The 17,926-nt window shown below is 45.1% G+C and overlaps 1 protein-coding gene across 1 annotated transcript in view; it reads right to left on the bottom strand.

Moving 5' to 3' along the window:
• Nucleotides 1–17,926, bottom strand: part of T265_02952 (hypothetical protein) — a gene marked incomplete at both ends in the record, with an annotated part of 33,806 nt that overhangs the window by 10,968 nt on the left and 4,912 nt on the right. Inside the window, 3 exons of the mRNA XM_009167331.1 lie at nucleotides 4,022–4,132; nucleotides 8,977–9,114; nucleotides 12,552–12,625. Coding sequence (XP_009165595.1) covers nucleotides 4,022–4,132; nucleotides 8,977–9,114; nucleotides 12,552–12,625 — 323 coding nt within the window. The remainder of the gene's footprint in view (nucleotides 1–4,021; nucleotides 4,133–8,976; nucleotides 9,115–12,551; nucleotides 12,626–17,926) is intronic.

Here is a 17,926-nt window from a genome sequence, read left to right as displayed (position 1 = left end):
GGGGGGGGGGGTGGTTATAACTACAATCCACTTTCGCAACATCAGCAGCGTAGATTGCATTTGGCCCAGCAGATGGGTCGAGCGAACATTTGAGAACTCTTCAAACCGGACGTCAGGATTTACTAGGTCATAAATGGTCACTTAGTACCAACCTCGTAATACCGAAAAACCATATATGTTCTCTTTCACTTGGGCATTTGAACGCCAAGTTGTGGAAAGTATGTATGCGCTCATTCGGCCTCTTGACAACCAGACTACTAACCTGTGGAAACCATTTCTCTATTGGAACAATGTGCTCCTCCCACCAATGTGAGTTCCCGGACGATGCCCATGTTTCTTTACAAAAAGTATGGTTTGCTTCCTTGTCTAGAACCGTTACATTTAAAACCAAAGGCTGATCAATGCTTGCTAAGTGGGAAAAATATGATGACTGAAGAGCAGTGTTCACTTTACCGATTGCCAGTAGTTTTGACTCTCGTAACCCATGTCAGTGAACAACACAGAATTATCATGGTTACTGGGAAACAGTCATGTCGGCATTCATAAGACCAGCTAAACATCAAGCATCCCTCGCTTACTTTCGAAGCCTGAACACCAGTTTAATTCCGCAAATGACACGATAAAATGAAAGTTTACACCTTTTCGTATATGTTGCTTGGCTCAGGTTGGTTGTTAGGTCCGCCTAAATATTGCAAGCAATTCACTGTTAAATTAGACTACCTTTTTAGCACCACAACTTTATTTGAATTGCACGTATTGCCTCCCAAATTAGCAAATTTATAACACTCGGTCCTACGTTTTTCTCGATGTGTTTATACCAATTCTTACGCGACAGTCACACAAGCCCGGAATATTGTGGAGAAACGCACAGTTGTACTTTCTATAGAGGAGAATGTCGGCAGCTCAGGTAGCGTAGATGGTCGTTGGCTTGTTCGCTGAGCTGGACAATTTGGTTGCAAACGTTTCACCACCAATCGAGGTGACATCATCAGTGCGTAGCGGTGGGTTACTGGTTGTGCACAACCGGTAACCCACCGCTACGCACAACAGTTGTACTTTTTTCGAAAAGAGCAGCGCTCGCTGGAGGACCAGTGGTAGAAAACCCGTCAGGCATGTCAGACTAGGGGGCACGATCAAGGATAACCACTGCTCATGAGCTCCAATGGGAGCTAAGCCATCCTGTTTTAGCGTGGAATAACTGGAATAACTGTATTAGGATAGAAGGATGCCTGTTCAAACGACACTGACGTGAGTACTAAAGACAGCGACCGGCAAACAGGGTTTCAAGTCATTGATTTTTATAAATGATCCAAACCACATTCCGCTTGTTCCGTGGAACATCAAGGTATGAGATCAACCAAACATCTAATACCATAAAAACCTCTTTGCTCACTGAACAGTGAAAAATGAGGCCAACCAAATGGACAGATTTCAATGGTAACTGCATGAACGGCACTTTTGCAATCCAGTGGTGCGGTAGAAACCCTAGATGACCAGTTAAACGTAAGCCAGGACCGTGTTCATCACTTTGCAGAAATTGTGGGGAGTTCATTCAAGACTTGGAATGTGCACGATTTGTGGCTGACTGTGAAGCCGCCAATCATGGGGTGAAAAATCCATGCGGTTTCGGAAGCAAGACGAGTCAGCTGGGCACTTACGAAACACGTCAAAATATTTGGATAAGATATTAGTTGATAGTGTGAGGTGATTTGGATACTGCAGTTGGAACTCCGCCTCGAAATTGAAGTCAATCTATGCTGAAAAGCACGGTACAACTGTTTCATCCCCATTTGGAATCTCACGAATCGCCGGGAAGACTCGAACTCGCAACCTCCCGATAAATGGTGGACGATTGATCACAAGCGACTGACCAGCAACATCCGCTTTTCATCAAATTAAACGACGGAAGAACACGCATGTAGCAGTGATGTAATTAAATTTGTTGCTGAATAGATACAACGCACATTTTGACCCATAATTCATGCGTGTAGGCCTCCGTCTCCAGAAGCTCAATTCTATCAACAGAACTCGAGAATCTGATAACTTCCAAGTATCAAATTTGGAAACATTTCACTCAGATGTTCCCCAAATCACCTTCCATTTCAAATGGTTTCGTAACCTGAGGGAAACAATCGTCTTTTGACTGTTGGTGGTGGAGAATCCGTCAAAAAGCGTAATCCATCTACGATTACTTCTCGATCGACGTATCACCCGAAACTGGTATATGATGGTGGTCTCGAATGGTGAGTAGCGTTCAAAGTCTCAATCCTCATTGGACTGTTCATAAACGACAAGCCCGGGCGAAGTTCTTATACATAAACGGCAATCACATTTCAACGTGAATCGTTAACAAGACTTGGGCGCGTTCTGCCCTTATAAATATTGAGAAACGCCCATTTTTTAGTAACTTGAACAAAGTTTTTTTCCGACGCCAAACGTGCAAATATCCTCACGTGCATACGGTCCGGTCTAATTGTACCCATGTTCGGAATAAAACCATTGTCCTTCCCAGAAAAAAGAAAGAGAAGTGCAATCGTTGGGCGTACTTTCGCATGTGAGATGGACTTAAGTTCTCAAGCCCGGGACCTGAAACAATCAGTTGTCAACTTGGGCAGCGTTTTGCTGAAAACAATGTTTTGGTTCATCTGCATAGGATGAATTCCGGAGCTGGAGACTTGATGGACTCCCTTGCTGAGGCCGATGTTCACGAGTGCCCGAGTTAAGGTGTGCCAATGACCTATGCCAAGGTGACCCACATGTTTGTACGAGTCTTGTTATCGCTCTAAACCCCCTGCAACATTTTGAGCCACATTACCAAGATCTGTGTTGAAATATCACGCTGGTCGATCATTGCGGCGCTGAAAACCCGTTGGATCTGTCCGTGAACACATGCTTCTGAGCATGAGAGCCTGGTGAAAAAAATACGCCTAAACATTCTAAGGACTCTTTACTTGGGTCAGTATGGAGCAAAAGATAGAAATATGCACATCAACGGGATACCCCATAATCACGATCAGAATGCACAGTGGGATGATTGAAGTTAACACCAAGCTGCACACCACCTCAGATTAATCAATGAACAAGGTCAGAGACGAAATCATCAATTGGGAAAATGAATTGCCAGTCATGCACGTCTTTGGAAATGTAATTTGCCAGCATACGCTGTAGTGCACGAGAGTGCAACATAATACGGTGAAGTACCGAACAAATGTTTAAGAACGAGCAGACCAACTTGTACATACCGACAGCTGACAGCCTATGTGGACTTACTTAGTGAATAGTGTAGCTCGCCAATCACCAAGTCATAAAGTAGCTGGTGCATAGTTTTTGTCTTCTAAAATTGCAAAATCACCCTATTTTATACCTCTTCTATCGCGGCGCGATCGTCTTACGTCATAGGTATGTGGGAGTGATGACCTATATACCAATAATTATACTATGACCGGATAAGTCGAATATTCCAAGAAAGCGCAGCCTATACTCCGAACGACCTCCTAAACAGCAGTATTTTGTACAGAACAATGTGCGCCACAGTGTCACGCATCACAAACCACCGAATTCAGCGGACGGAGGCCCTTCAATCACCGCGTTCGGAGTTGTCAGATTTACGAGATTCCTTACGAAAGTCACACAATAACACCAGGAGTGATAGAATGACGGTATCAGCTCTCGTTTGATCGATAAAACAAATAGTCATGCACAGAAAAGGAGACGACGAGAGAAAACAGTGAAGTAAACGAAAAAGTAACAAGGAGACACCGATGAAGATACGATGCCAAACAAAAACGGCGAAAATCACTAGAGCAGTCAAACACTCAAGAAAGATAAGAGCGACATAGCAGTTCAGGAGGTAAAAGATCATAAAACAACGATCAGAGAAGTGGGAAAGGCACCACCACCAGTGACAACGAGCAACAACACTTGACGCATAGAGAACAACAATAGCAGCGTTGGCGAGCAGCTGACCACAACAGTGACAACCAAGTGTTTGAGACGACGGTGGCACGCATTGAATGCCTACCTTGCGGGCGGAACTTTGGTATTTGACGGCTTTTTTGGTATCGGCCTTGGCGCTCTCTATGTAGTCGACGGCTTGCTCTACGTTGTACTCGATCCGGTCGATCATTTCACCCTGGAATAAGAACAGTAGCAAAGATTAGGGAAATGCGCATGACGACAAAGGTATTGTCATGACAGATACATATACGAAACAACAAAGTAAGTTCAGAAAAGTGTATAACAACCCGAACCCATGTTACAAAAATTTTCGTACATGTCGTGTTGCCCTGTATACATGGGACACGTCTCTGTCTGTGCGGGGCTTTTGTTGGTTGGTTGAACGAGGTGCACACCAGTGTTGTGAGTTTAGTGCAGTCATCACTAAGTGCTGGCAACCTGCCTACCATGCTTTTGACGAAATACTGAAATACTGACGGATGCAGCTGATTTCGTCCCGATACCCGACTCGTCATCCGTGTCGCCTGTTACCAAACGAAGCGGGCCCTAACCAGCTCTCGCATGCCTACCAGGTTATACTAACCCGAATAAATCATACAACATTAAAAACTAAGAAACGAATTGCCGCACTGATCCTGGAAAGGCAGGGGACTGTTCATCAGATCAGTAACTTGGAAGTAAAGATTGTGGATATTGCACAAGTACTTTGCAGTACGGTTCAATGGGTTAATGAGGTATACAAACCATAAAATCCAGAGGTTTTGCGACGAACTACATCCTCCGATAAGGTACAGCAGTTCTGCTGACACATAATACACTGTTGCAGTCTTCCAAGAGTTAGGTGAAAGCAGCGCTGCTCAGTATCACCTGAATGTTGTTTACACTGGCGAACTCAGCCACTGTAGCATCCTTTCAGTGCCTAACTGCCATGCCACTAGAGTGAAGCATGAGGGCTAGAACACTGCCAGGTTGCTCAAGCCTAGACAGGGGGAATTGAGAGGCAGAGGTCGGATTCAAACCAGGGACCTTCTAACCACTGAGCCGTCTGGCCCCCGAACTCGGTCGCAATAAACCTTATTGCCTGTTGGAAAGGAGTAGGACGATTCTATGGCACACGTGTTAGGGACACAAGTAGGTGTATCAGTTGGAAACGTGCTGGTTCGAAGGCCCACTATAGCGCGCGAAAAGGACCTAAACGCCTAGTGATACTGGTTGTCACATAACAGCCATTGTCCAGTGCAAGAGCCATGAGTCTATTATAACAGGCAAACACGCCCAGTGTGGGAATCAGACTGGACGATCAGTTTCACAAATATGGCCCAGGGATATAAATGAAAGTATTGGCATGCCTCAATGTGGAACATGTGGAATGAATTTGTTTACTTCAATGAAACACCACCGCTGTTAACCACAGCTCCTTATTTTGACCTCAACGAGGTCGCTCGCTTAATTGCTGGTCAATTATACCTCCAGATCAAAATTGAGTTGATAGGATGAAGGTAACCAAGTCTCATAACCACCATTCACCTATGAAACAGACTTAAGCTTCCATAGCGGGGCTCCATTGTTTTAGGAAGTAACTGGGAGAAAATCGTTCCCATTGAGTAAAACAAAAGCTACCTGACCAGTAGGTGGTAACTAAAGCTACAGTGAGAGAAGCGGATCAGAATTTGTTGTAGTAGACACTTGCGTTGGCAATAAAGCCGGAAAACATAACTCATGCGGCTGTCTGGATACACCCAGAACGAGAGAGATAACACACCTGACGTTTTCCACATTTATTCACAGGAGTGCAAAAAACAGCTGATTGGTACCGTGCATAAATTGAGTTAGTTTTGGCAGACAAATGTCGTTCATTGGGATGGCAGCGCGGGGAATTAAATGCGTGAAGCACGTTGGTTTGTTGGCGGTAAATGGCTGTGTTGCGTGCTATCGTTCATTATATGTCTGGAATAAAGGTAACTTATCTCAGCAAGATCTATGGATCGATAACGTGTGGAAAGAATGCCCGGTTAAAATCTCAACACAGTTGGAATAAAGCCTACTCCGGCATTCAGTCCATCAAACTAAGTGGGTCACCAATATTATAAGCCCTGACCAAACATAATAGAAACTACATCGTATTACCGCCTGCTAACAATGACGTCGACAAATATCCATACATGCTGTTCAGGGAATCATAGAGAGGCCAAGTGATCAGTGGCATCGGAGGCCCCAGACGTGGACCTAGAAATGGGACACATCAATGTTTAATGACACTGACAGGTATGGCTCAATAATGCATTCATTGAAATGTAGACATTTGAGGTACTACTACCTCCAATACAGAGTGAATTTTCAAGCAAGACGCTTTTCGTCGCTCCTGGCTGTGCGCTTCAAGCTCCCACATCATATGTGGACAGAATTAGGACATCATAACGACTGCATAATGTGCAAACATACAGTGTTAGCCTGTATCATGCCTTTACATCACAACATCCGCAATACAAAGGCTGATACACTAGCTACCAGGTTAAAAAAAAGCCTACAGAGCAGAAGTCAAAGAGCCAGAGTTTGACCCGAAACGTTAAATTTCCTGACAGGAGCTTCTACCTTAATCAAACAATACAAAAAGTGAACACCGGGAGATTTAAGATCAAAACCAGAAAAATGAGCAGGAATAAATATCGATCTGGGTAACCCATTTGAAGCTTTGATGAGGATTCTTTGATGACCACTCAATGAACTGATTTGTGACACAATGAACGCATCCCAATAGAAGTGCGCCTAGAACTCTCGTATATGACCTAAGTGTCCATCATGGCAATAATTGGAGCGATCTGCGTAAATGAGTATAGTTCTTTATGGTGGGTACGGGTAACGTTAAGATAACGTTCTTTCATCATTCCAGCAGCGCAGGGCGCAATGAAGTGCTGAATCGAACATCGAGTCTTATTTAGTACCAGGAGCGACAGGAAGAGAATTGGGGTATGAATATGTGAACTAGGATTTGAATTACCAAAGAGTGAGAGACAGACTGACAGACAAACATCACCTAGCGTCGGAAACGTTTGTCCCGTGGGTAGTGAATATGCCCCAAAACTATATGACACTAAATTGTTTGCACAGACCGCTGGTCAGATCAAGCGGATTCGGGAATTGGCTGAGAGACCACGATATAACGTACACATATTGACGCAAAGTACGGCTGGAACAGTGGATGAAACAAGTGGATCGTGAAACATGAAGACTATAAATGAAAAATCTACAACGGTCATTCGTAGACTGTCGAACGACACAATGGAGTTAATTCACTAGGATTGTACCAGTAAGTACGGTAGTGAAGGTAGAAAGGCACCCCACACCCGGATCTTATGATTACCAATCAACTCGTGAGAGCAAGTGTTTCGGTTAGTGTGGCATATTTTCAAGACGGGGATGACGCACTGCTAGTGACACAGACAGACCGACTCTAACGGCAGAATAGATACGTCCAACGGAATCCGTGTACACAAAAGTTAGTAAAATACATGGACTTGGGAATCACGGTCACGACACGGTAAGTCGTGACAGTGACGGGAGCATTTTGCATAACCTGAACGAACGGAAGGCCAAGGAACTTACAAGAGTCTATACAAGCTACTCATTTAGTGTATCACTGAGTGTTGAGCTCAAAGAACTTGTGCATCACTTCTCCCGTAATTAGACACCTCGAATAAGCACAAGAATGAACATCTGGTCACTTCTAGCAAAATCGATGTTTGCAAAATCGCACAGCAGAATCAGACGAAGGCAACTGAATAGGATGCGGTTGGTTATTATGGAGAATACATGGTATGAGCAGAATCAGTGTCATGAGCAACAAGAACATCAAGGTTTATGCAAGCGCTATCTCTTGTTATTCGAGTAACGAAAGGAGATCGAAAGTAAAATAAGTTAGGGATAACTCTTACAACACTCTAACGGCACCCCCAACGATTAGTTTCGAATAGTCACATCAATGTATTTAGGCTTGGATGATGCTAACGTGAATTAGAGACGAATGATGGAGATGGATGCAGCACCAGTACCAGTGAAAATACTAAAGCTAAACGCCAGTTTGAAGTAAGGATACTATGATACATTACGGCAGAGACGATCGTGTAACCGGATGAACACCAAATGCTGGGGACTGACACCCATTTCTGCGCAGCAAAGTGATGCTAAATGATGTACTGTTCAAGTACATTCGTGAATACGCACGAAATGAATCAACAAAAAACATGACGTGTGTTAAGTAGGTTTATGAGTCAACAGGGTCAATCAACCAAATAGTCTCCACTCACTCGTGACCTCGGCCATCCACCTCAAGCAGGAAATCTCGTTTTAAATGCCTTAGCAAGAATCACTTACCGAATAGGCTCTAAAACATGAGATAAGTAATAAAACAATGCACAGATCGAAGCAACAAGACTGTTTACCCATTCGCGTGAGGAGCTCGAGGTAGCTCAGTGGTTAAGGTGAAGCTTACGGACCGGAAGGTTCGTGGTTTGAACCCAGCCTCAGCACTTCGACTCCCCCTGTCTAGACTTGGGCAACCCAGCAGTATCCCAGCCGTCGTGCTTCTTTCGGATGTCATGGCCACTGGGCACCAAGTGTGCTACAGCTTAAGAATTTTTTCGCATAAGGATATCATATGAACAGAGAAGTGTGAGTCACCCACTGCATATGATGACTAGTTACGGCATCTGAATTGGAGGTTGTCTGTCATGCGTCTATAAAAGCTGATTGTTGATCAACCCAGTACATCAATCAACTTCAACCAAAAATTGCAGAATTGATGAGTAAAACTTAGGTCGTGGCATGTGAATTCGACAGATCTTATGCGCTACATGTCCCTGGTTTTGTTCTTTCTGCAAGCGTGCTTCGGAATAATTGACAGCTGAGGATAATTCCCCAACAGCAAAGTTAGACACCGAATACCGGAAGAAACAACATATACGGTCCAGAAAAGAGGAGCAGTAAAAAAACCAGTACGAAAAATTGATAAGACCAAGTTACCTGGCTTTCGACTAGCATAGCCATGTCCATGAACATGTCATGTAGTTCTTTGATGCTTTTTTCCAACTTCATTATGTCTTGATGTCGAGCTTCAATATCGGCTAAGGATTGCTTGGCTTGTTGTGTATCGGTCATGATCTTGAAACAGAAAAAAACATGGCGGAGCAAACATGAACAACGTGAGCAAGGCGCACTGCTCGATAAGGGCATATTCTGAAGGAGCCGGTTCCAAGCCACTTAGGCACCAGTGATAAAAGATGACAGAAGTGGCCATTGCGGCTTTGCTTCCGCGATGTGTTGAGGATGCTTGCGGCATTAAGGAATGACTAATCACAGCGACTATCAATAGAAGTGGTTGAAAACATATTGTTTGGGGAGTGAAAGCCATAGAGATTGTCAAAACTCGGAGTATATACGTGAATACAGAATAACGCTGCAACATTTGTGTTCACTCTTCCAGTTGGCCCGTGCACCCTTAAAATTGCGATACATTTGCGTCTACTATCGATACTAGACCACTCTACAACTGTCTTCACCAAATTCAGAGAGGACCGATCACAAGTGCCAATGGCACAGTGGCACTATCTGATTTTCCAGTGAGTCAAGAGGTATCTTGCTGAACTAATCAAACCGGGGAGTTGAGCGAAAATCACTCCAGCACACCGTCGGGCGCCTGTCAGCGAACAACGTTGTAAAATCATCCACTGACTGTTAACCCTAACCATTCAGATGATATCTCACAAACTGAAATATATACACAATCATAGATTCAGAAAACCTCAGTAAATGAAGTTTCGTTTGAACTTAATTCAAACGGATTTTGACGCACTACAACAGAATAAAGTCCAAAAAAGGGGGAACGACGGCCTTATCAGACACTCCAGAATAAAGACTACTTAAACATCATATGGAGATTCATAATAAATCAAAAGTACGCTACTTTGTCAACACAACTAGAACAGGGAGGGATTACGCCCCCGTGTGTAGCAAAAATATCGCCGAAATGACTGCAAGACACAACATCGGGAAATAGCAGTCACCTTTAAGACCTAAGCATGTTGAGAACCATTTCGAAACAAAAGGGAAGACCACATCTGACCGCCGGAACATATAATCACTTGTTAGTACGATAGTTTTATCGGTAGGTAAACTTTAAATCAGCTGAAGTCCGAGCCAGAATTAGCTGGAGTTCACTTCCACCGGATGTAAATACTTGGCGTTAGCAAAGGAATCTTCTATTTCGAATGAAGAGAAATAGTTGGGTTGATGTGAGTAGGAATGTGCATACCAGCTAAACAAACATTGGAGATAACTGCGGATCACTGCCAAGACTCACGACAGAAATTCACCCACATACTCTGAAATGGTTCATTTCAAGGCACAAATTTCATTTCATGTCCGAAAGAAACTAATATTGTATTCATCTCAGCTTCACGTTGCGTCATTTCGTGTGCTGGTCTCACCCCGTTCAAATCCCCTTTATCCTTACCACAAACAGACCCAACAATAACCGACACTTTTCATGCGCCAGTGAAAATGATTCCCCATTAGTATACACATGACAGTCGATACGTCCGGAGACTATTACTGCAAGCCATTAAATTCATGGAAGCGAACACGAAAACGAATAGCCATTAATGGTCATAACAAAAGCCCCGCAGGCATGGGGTCCGATTCTGTGGAGTTAAATGTGGAAAGACTACGAATTGGGGACTGAAAATGGCAAAATAGTGGGATTTGGTTCCACAAGCAGCACTGTGCTACCGAACGTAATGAACAATGGTGTTCACAAGGCCTGGAAGCATTTCGATTAATCTAGGAGTAACTTTCTACACCTTTAGTACTTTTTTGACAGATTACGCGTTGCTTTTCCCAAATTGTCTGCATTAAGATCTGTCGGTGAAAGTCTGCCGCCTAGTTTAGTTCTCATGAATTCGAGGTCTGCGGTGTTTGTGCACCAAACACTGTCAGCGGGTGATCTCACCACACAGCACATACTAACATACAAGCAGGTGGTAGGGCGTCCTGCTGTGAAGTTGACATAAGCCTCTGTTGAGCTAAGCCAGACAAAACAACGTCCATTCTCTGGGTCACAGAACCGCAGAGCAAACGGCCGTAATGAAATTATATCCTTCTGGCTACTGAGGTTATCGCGACGAAAAGAGATGCATACTAACAGATTCCCATTGACAATCCTGGATAAACTAACCGACTGTCTTTCACGATATGAATAACAGAGGAGCTACAATTAGAAGCAACAAAAGTGCTCGAGCGGCAGAACTTAGACGCCTTCAGGTATTCGACAGCCATTATCTAAGAACCATGGCTCGTGTAAGTTGGTGTCTGCGAACCAGAAATAAGGCAAGTAGAAAGCAAGCGTTCGGTTGTGCAACGAGGAGTGCCATAGAAGAATGTATCCAGCACTAGAAGCTGCGTTCGTCAGACCATATATGCGCATCCCGAAACACCGGTTGCCGGAGAGTGTTGTTTTCCGTTCCCGATTCAGAGCGGCGGAAGCAGAGAGGTGGCTAACTTCTGACCTGGTTGAGGGGTATGAACGAGAGTACGAAAAGTCTGAGACGGTGCATCTCGCCTTCCAGGATGGAGACCGAGTGATCCCCATTGCACCTGGTTGGAGACGCTACAAGATATGGCTGCTAACGGGTGGCGTTGACGTCCTTTCTGTCAGTTTTTATCCAGATTGCCTGAATGAGTGTTTGGAGGTGTATGCAGCTCGGAATTATTGTGATAGACGAGCAGTACGTCCACCCCCCGTCCACTTTTATTCTTTCCTCCACAATAAGACTTCAAATAAATCACGGTTCGGCAGATGGTGGAATGTGAAGAGTTGGCCGACGCAACCCTTACCAGGAAAGAATTTCGCTTGATGCTCCCGATCCGATATCTCACGAGCCACCATAAGGCGGCGAAGCACAAGTGACGCCAACAGTCTCGTTATGATCGGAGACAAGCTGATACCCTGTGGTTACCACACTCACTACCGGCCCTTCCTTTCTTTGAGAATGGGTACTATAACCAATTCTGCCCAGTTGTCTGGGAGTCTTCTTTTCCCAAATGCAGGCAACAGATCATACAGGACCTGAAAGAGGACTTTGAACAATGGGGATGGGAGGTCATTCGGACCAGGAGCTCGGTGGAGTTTGGGAGAACATGTACAGTGATAAGCCTCGGAAGCCATAGGGGTTTTTAGGTCCACCGTCCTGGGGTCTAATTCAACTTTAGAATCTCAGTGGGTGGCAGCGGCTGGCCACAAGAATTGCTGTTAAAAGATTCGGCCCAGCGGTTGAGGTGTTCTTCTTTATTCAAGGCGGCCGCACATTAATCCTTAATGTTTTCGCTCAAAGGCGGTTTCTGGGGTCCATAGGCACACAGACGATTGCACCACAGTGAGACTCAGTCTCTTCAGGATGGGGGAAGTAGCAGGACAAGGTCACTGATAAAATTTGCACCGGCAGGACATACTCAAACATCCCCGAGGTCATATTTTGCTCCCTGATGGAGTCTCAATAATCATAAGTGAAGAACTACAAAAATTGAAATTCTAGTATACCTACCTCCTGGGTGAATATTGCTGGATTCCCAGACTCCAGCATATCCTCCAGCTCTTCGTTGGATATCTTCCGTTCGGCTGTTCAAAAAAAGGAAGTGTGCTAAGACGGACAGTGTTTGCCTTTTAAAAAAATTGATGTCCTACAGTCAGTTAATACGAAGTAAGGTCCAACGACCCCACTCTGTTTCAGAAACTGTCTGCACTACCTTTACGAATATCGTCATCACAAACAGGACCGACCCCGAACGGTACCAAATGTTAGGGATGCGTGACTGTTAGCAAGAGAACGAAAAACATAAAAGATGCAGCTGGATGCTGTCACTTAATTACTCAATGTCAATGTTGGGGGATAGTTGAAAGTTAAACCAGCAAAACATTTCAAACTATAGAGGAACATCAGCTTGAGGAAACCAATGTGATTGCATGAATTTTCGACTAGACATCTACTCGAGAAAAAACTCCCTAAAGCCAATCCGGAAAAAAATAGAAGCCGATCCTGAATCTCCTCTGTTACAGGCATTCAGCTGTAGCACCCCTTTCGGTGCCTAGCTGCCATGCCACCCGAAGTAAGCACGAGGGCTGGGATACTGCCAGGTTGCCCAAGCCTACACAGGGGAAGTCGAGTGGCGGAGGTCGGATTCGAAGCGCGGACCTACCAATCAGTTAATTCTCGCTCTAACCACTTGGGCCATCTCGCCCCCTCTGATACAATGACTTATAAATTCAGCACTGAAAAGGTGATACAGCAAACAGAGAGAGGAATGAACTTCAGCAAACTTTAACAACACAGTTCCATTCACCATATCAATCGCAAACCACAAGCCAAGCTACACATGTCAAGCTGATATGATTTCGTTCAAGGAATGCCCGCTGATAACCGCGGATCGTGCGGCAGAACCTCGAGAACGTGAGGTCCATCCCACCCTGTTTATTGTGTTTGCCTACGTCCTAACTATTGTGGCTTTGAAACTGCCAAAGACAGTTTCTATGACCTTTTACAACGGGCTAAATTCTCAGACGTTGTGGTTGCTGATGACTTGAGTGCTCAGGTAGGCAGACTAAACGATGCTGATGACCAACTGCAAGGCCGTTTTTGGGTCGGATATGAGGCGTACGGGCAAAGGAGATCGCCTACTACAGAAGTGTCCCGATCACAGACTGTTCTTTGCTGTACCAATTTCCGGAATAGTGGAAATAGCTTGACCACGTGACCACGTTGGTGGTGAAAGCCCTGAAAATTTCCGAGATCCTGTGCTCGGTTTGAAGAAGTCTCGCAACCGTACAACAGTAAACTCGACACAGTAGTCTGATATACGCGTCCTTTGAGTATATATACCTTTCTGATGTTACAAGCGTTACCGACTGGCTAACGAAATTCTCGCCTTTGGAATTCGTGTCAACACTTCGTCACACTACCGTCAGAGTTATTGCAATTTTCAAGATACGCATAGGGCTCCGCAAATTCAGGTATCATTCCCTGAGTTATTCGAGGCAATTTAAAGATTATGTCCGGTAGCACGACTGCGGAATTTCGATAAGGTTTTCTAGAACTGCTTGCGTTTCCCACTTTTCAAAAGCGAAAACAATGTCGTTTCCTATTCCAGGTCGAGAAGGTTCTCATTCGGAGGGATCTGAACATCGAGGTTTTGAGGACCTTCCAACGTTCGCCTCGTTATCTTCAGCTATAGCACCGTTTTGGTGCCTAATTAGCAGCCACCAAGGAAGAACGAGGCTGGGATACTGTCAGGTCACCCAAGCCTAGGGAGGGGGAATCGACGGGCAGAAGTCCGGTTAGTAAATTCGTGAAGAAAGATACCTGTTTATAGGATAACTACCGGAGAACTTTCCACACAGTCCAATGTATCCGCAAACATGTGAATACAAACAGCGAATGTTTATGATATCTTGGGGATACCCTGCTGCGCAAGTGTGTTGAAAAGGACTAACCAGTCAACAGAATGTAACGCATATTTGAAGTGAACAGCAGAATCTTTCGGCTCGTGTACCTATGCCGTTGCTCCAACACTTGGCGGAATATGGAGATATGGCTTACCCATCCTGTTCTGGCTGCAATGCTGCCTACTGTTCTCAGGCTACGCCTTAACGCACTTCCCCAAGACGATGTAAAACGAGCGATAAAAAGAGCCTGGTTACAACGGAGGTCAAGGTGCTTCCTCTGTAATTGCCATTCATTGTGGAGATTTCTATTGGAAACATGCGGTGCTGTCAACTGAACAGTTGGCTGGGACAGTCACTTTTAACCATATAGAGGTAAATATGTTAAAAAGTACCGATAGTATAACTTCCATGTTCAAACAAAGAAGCGTAGTTTGTCAGCAGCAGCAGAAGTAGCAGCAACTTTATGGATCTCGAGTAAAAAACATTTGTGTAATTCAGATGTTCCAAGTTCATTGTACAGGGCTCCGTTGCGGGTCGGGAATCTCGTTGAACAATAGCAGGTCAACTCAATTATTGTTGACAGTACCCAACCCAAGGTTACAGCGATATTACTCTCCATCGATGAGCACCCCACTTTTACCGTTAGTTGTTTCGCTCATGAAGGACCTTTTTTGGCCCAATGCGTGCACCGAAAATTCCCAGAGTTTCGATCCTTCACTACTACCAACGTAGATAGTCTTTTAAACGTGATTGTTCGTCAAGCTCAGCTTTACTCTCAAATGGCAGGAATACACTTTCAATCTGTCAGCAAATTCAGAGTACTAACCGAAATCCAGGCTTTGACAATGATTGTGCCGTTCTTGCATATAGTAAAGATAAAAAGATAAGGCGTTCAGCTGTAGCACCCTTCCGGTGCCTAGCTGCCATGCCACCCGAAGGAAGCACGAGGGCTGGGATACTGCCAGGTTGCCCAAGCCTACACAGGGGAAGTCGAGTGGCGGAGGTCGGATTCGAACCGCGGACCTTCAGGTTAGTAATCCGCGCTCTAACCACTTCGGCCATCTCGCCCCTTGCATATAGTAGCTCCAAGTGGAGGTTAAAATCATAGGACGCATTGTCCAAGAGACTTCTGCAGGTTGTATGGATGTTTGTTTACATTAAGGCATACGGCATCTCAATACCCCGACAAGGCGTGTGAATCCAGCCCGCCTCCAGAAAGTACAAAAAAATGCAGCAACAGAAAAACGCGTGATCAGAATCCACATAGATATTCCAGAAGGAGCGCCAATCAGTAATTGGTGCACTCCACCCATAGCTAACGATGTGGCCAAGCGGTTCCGGTTGTTCCGGCAGAGATATAGTCTATGATTAGCATATAAACGTAGCAGGCGGTCACAACTGTCGCTGCTTCTGGACTCGTCTGAACTGAGCCTCAGTCGCTATTTCTCGCAACGCCACCAGCCAAGCACAGACGGGGTCACGGGGACCCCATCTGGGAAGGCGTAAAACACCAGAACACCCAAACTCTTCGTGATCTCTTTCACGCCTTTCTGCCAAGTCATGCATTGTCCACCTCGCGATTTTTGCCACCCTGAAGAATGCACGGAGAAAACACTTGTCCCGGTAGACGGTGCTTCAGCATGCGCAGCACATGACCGAGCCGTCGTAGTCGATGATGCTTGATTTTTTCCCGGATTGCAAGACACGCACCACAACCAAACATTCGTTTTCTTATCACCTCGTTACTAACACGCTGAGGTCATCCAAAACCAGCCACGCTTGAAGACACCTCATATCATCTGTCCGCAGAGGCCATGTCTCGCACCCATACAACAACACAGCCCTTATTGTAGCCTGGTACACACGATCCTTAAGATCTAGTAAGATGCCTTTTTGACGCCCCAAGTGACACAAATTAGCAAACGCGAATCGAGCCTGAGATTTTTGCACCAACTTCATCAGAGACACTTCCGCCAGAGCTAATACAACTACCGAGGTATGTAAAGTTTTCCAAAATCTCGTGGTTATTCTTGAATTCTGAGAAATATGTTCGGAGACTGCACATTCTGAAGAATGACTGTGCACTTTGAAGGTGCAAGATGCACGTTAAAAGTTGGCATGAAGGTGGTCAGTTTAATCGACAGGGCTTGTGCTTCGCTTTGGTCTTCAAAGATGAGGGCGATGTCATCATCGATAAGGCACTCACCAGCTACAATTTGAACACCGGGGTTTTGAAAACCGTCCACTGTTCGCATCATTACTTCATCGATGACGAAGTTGAACAAGAATGGGGAGAGTGGACATCCTTGTTTGACACCACTTTTTGTACGGAAGCTTTTGGAGAGCTCACCATACACTCTCACCCGCCCAGAAGTATGTGAATATAGGGATCGGATTACACTTACAAACTTCTGGGGCATGCCCTGTTGAGCAATTGTATTTGACAGCACTGATTGATCGACAGATTCGAACGCACCCATGAAGTCAAGCAATACCGAGATTGTGTCGTCTGTACATGTGGCATTGCTCTAACACCTGGCGGAGTTTGGAGACGTGGTCAACGCAGCCTCTACCCGGTCGAAATCCCGCTCGATTCTCATGAGCCAAGGTTTCGCGTGCCACTGCAAGATGACGAAGAATCAATGACGCCAGAAGCCTTGTCACAACAGGCGTCAAAATAACACCTCTGTGGTCACTACGTTCACTGCGAGTACCCTTTCGGAAAATGGGTACCACTATCAATTCACCCCATTTGTCTGGGACGGTCTCCTTTCTCCAGATAAACCCAACTAGGCTAGACAGGCACTGCCTGACGAGCCCACCGCCATCCTTGAAAAGAGCAGGTGGAAGATCGTCAGGAACAGCAGCACGATTAGGCCTGAGTATAGAAATACATTCGGACACTTCTGAGACTGAAGGTTGCTTCATATTTACGGTCTACTTTTCTGGATTGGGAGTAGCAGGTGGCCATCTGAATTGCCGTTCGAAATACTGTGCCAATCGACGTGATAGTTAGCTCAACGACCGTGCTGGAGAGCCGAACGCACGTCTCAGAGACAACACACTATATTATGAAGTAAGTACAAAGTTAAACAATAGCAGCGTGTTCTCTAGCTTGTTTCAGGGTAAGAAAGTTAAAGATTGCCAGATGAACTGAGAGATTATTTCGAAATGTTCATGACCGTCACAGTCGATATAAGCGTAGACGTAGTGGGGCAGTCTCAAAGAATGAAGTAGGAGAAAATGGACGGATCAGTACTATCCGATTTCTACTTGTCCACTAAACTGTTTACAGCGAGTTAACAAGGCTGAGAGCACTATACGGCGGCCGATGCGGCAAGAGGTAACGATGCACGTGGTTGCATGTGGACTACCGTATAGCCTGGGACCTGATTCCGGTTCCAACGACGGTTAGAGTCCCCGGCTAATGCCTTTGGCTGAACAGCAAACTAAAAAAAAATGATGGTTGGTGTAGAACAG

This window comes from Opisthorchis viverrini (genome assembly GCF_000715545.1).
Source record: "Opisthorchis viverrini unplaced genomic scaffold opera_v5_39, whole genome shotgun sequence".
Classification (NCBI taxonomy): Eukaryota; Metazoa; Platyhelminthes; class Trematoda; order Opisthorchiida; family Opisthorchiidae; genus Opisthorchis; species Opisthorchis viverrini.
This window is presented reverse-complemented; position numbering and strand designations above follow the sequence as displayed.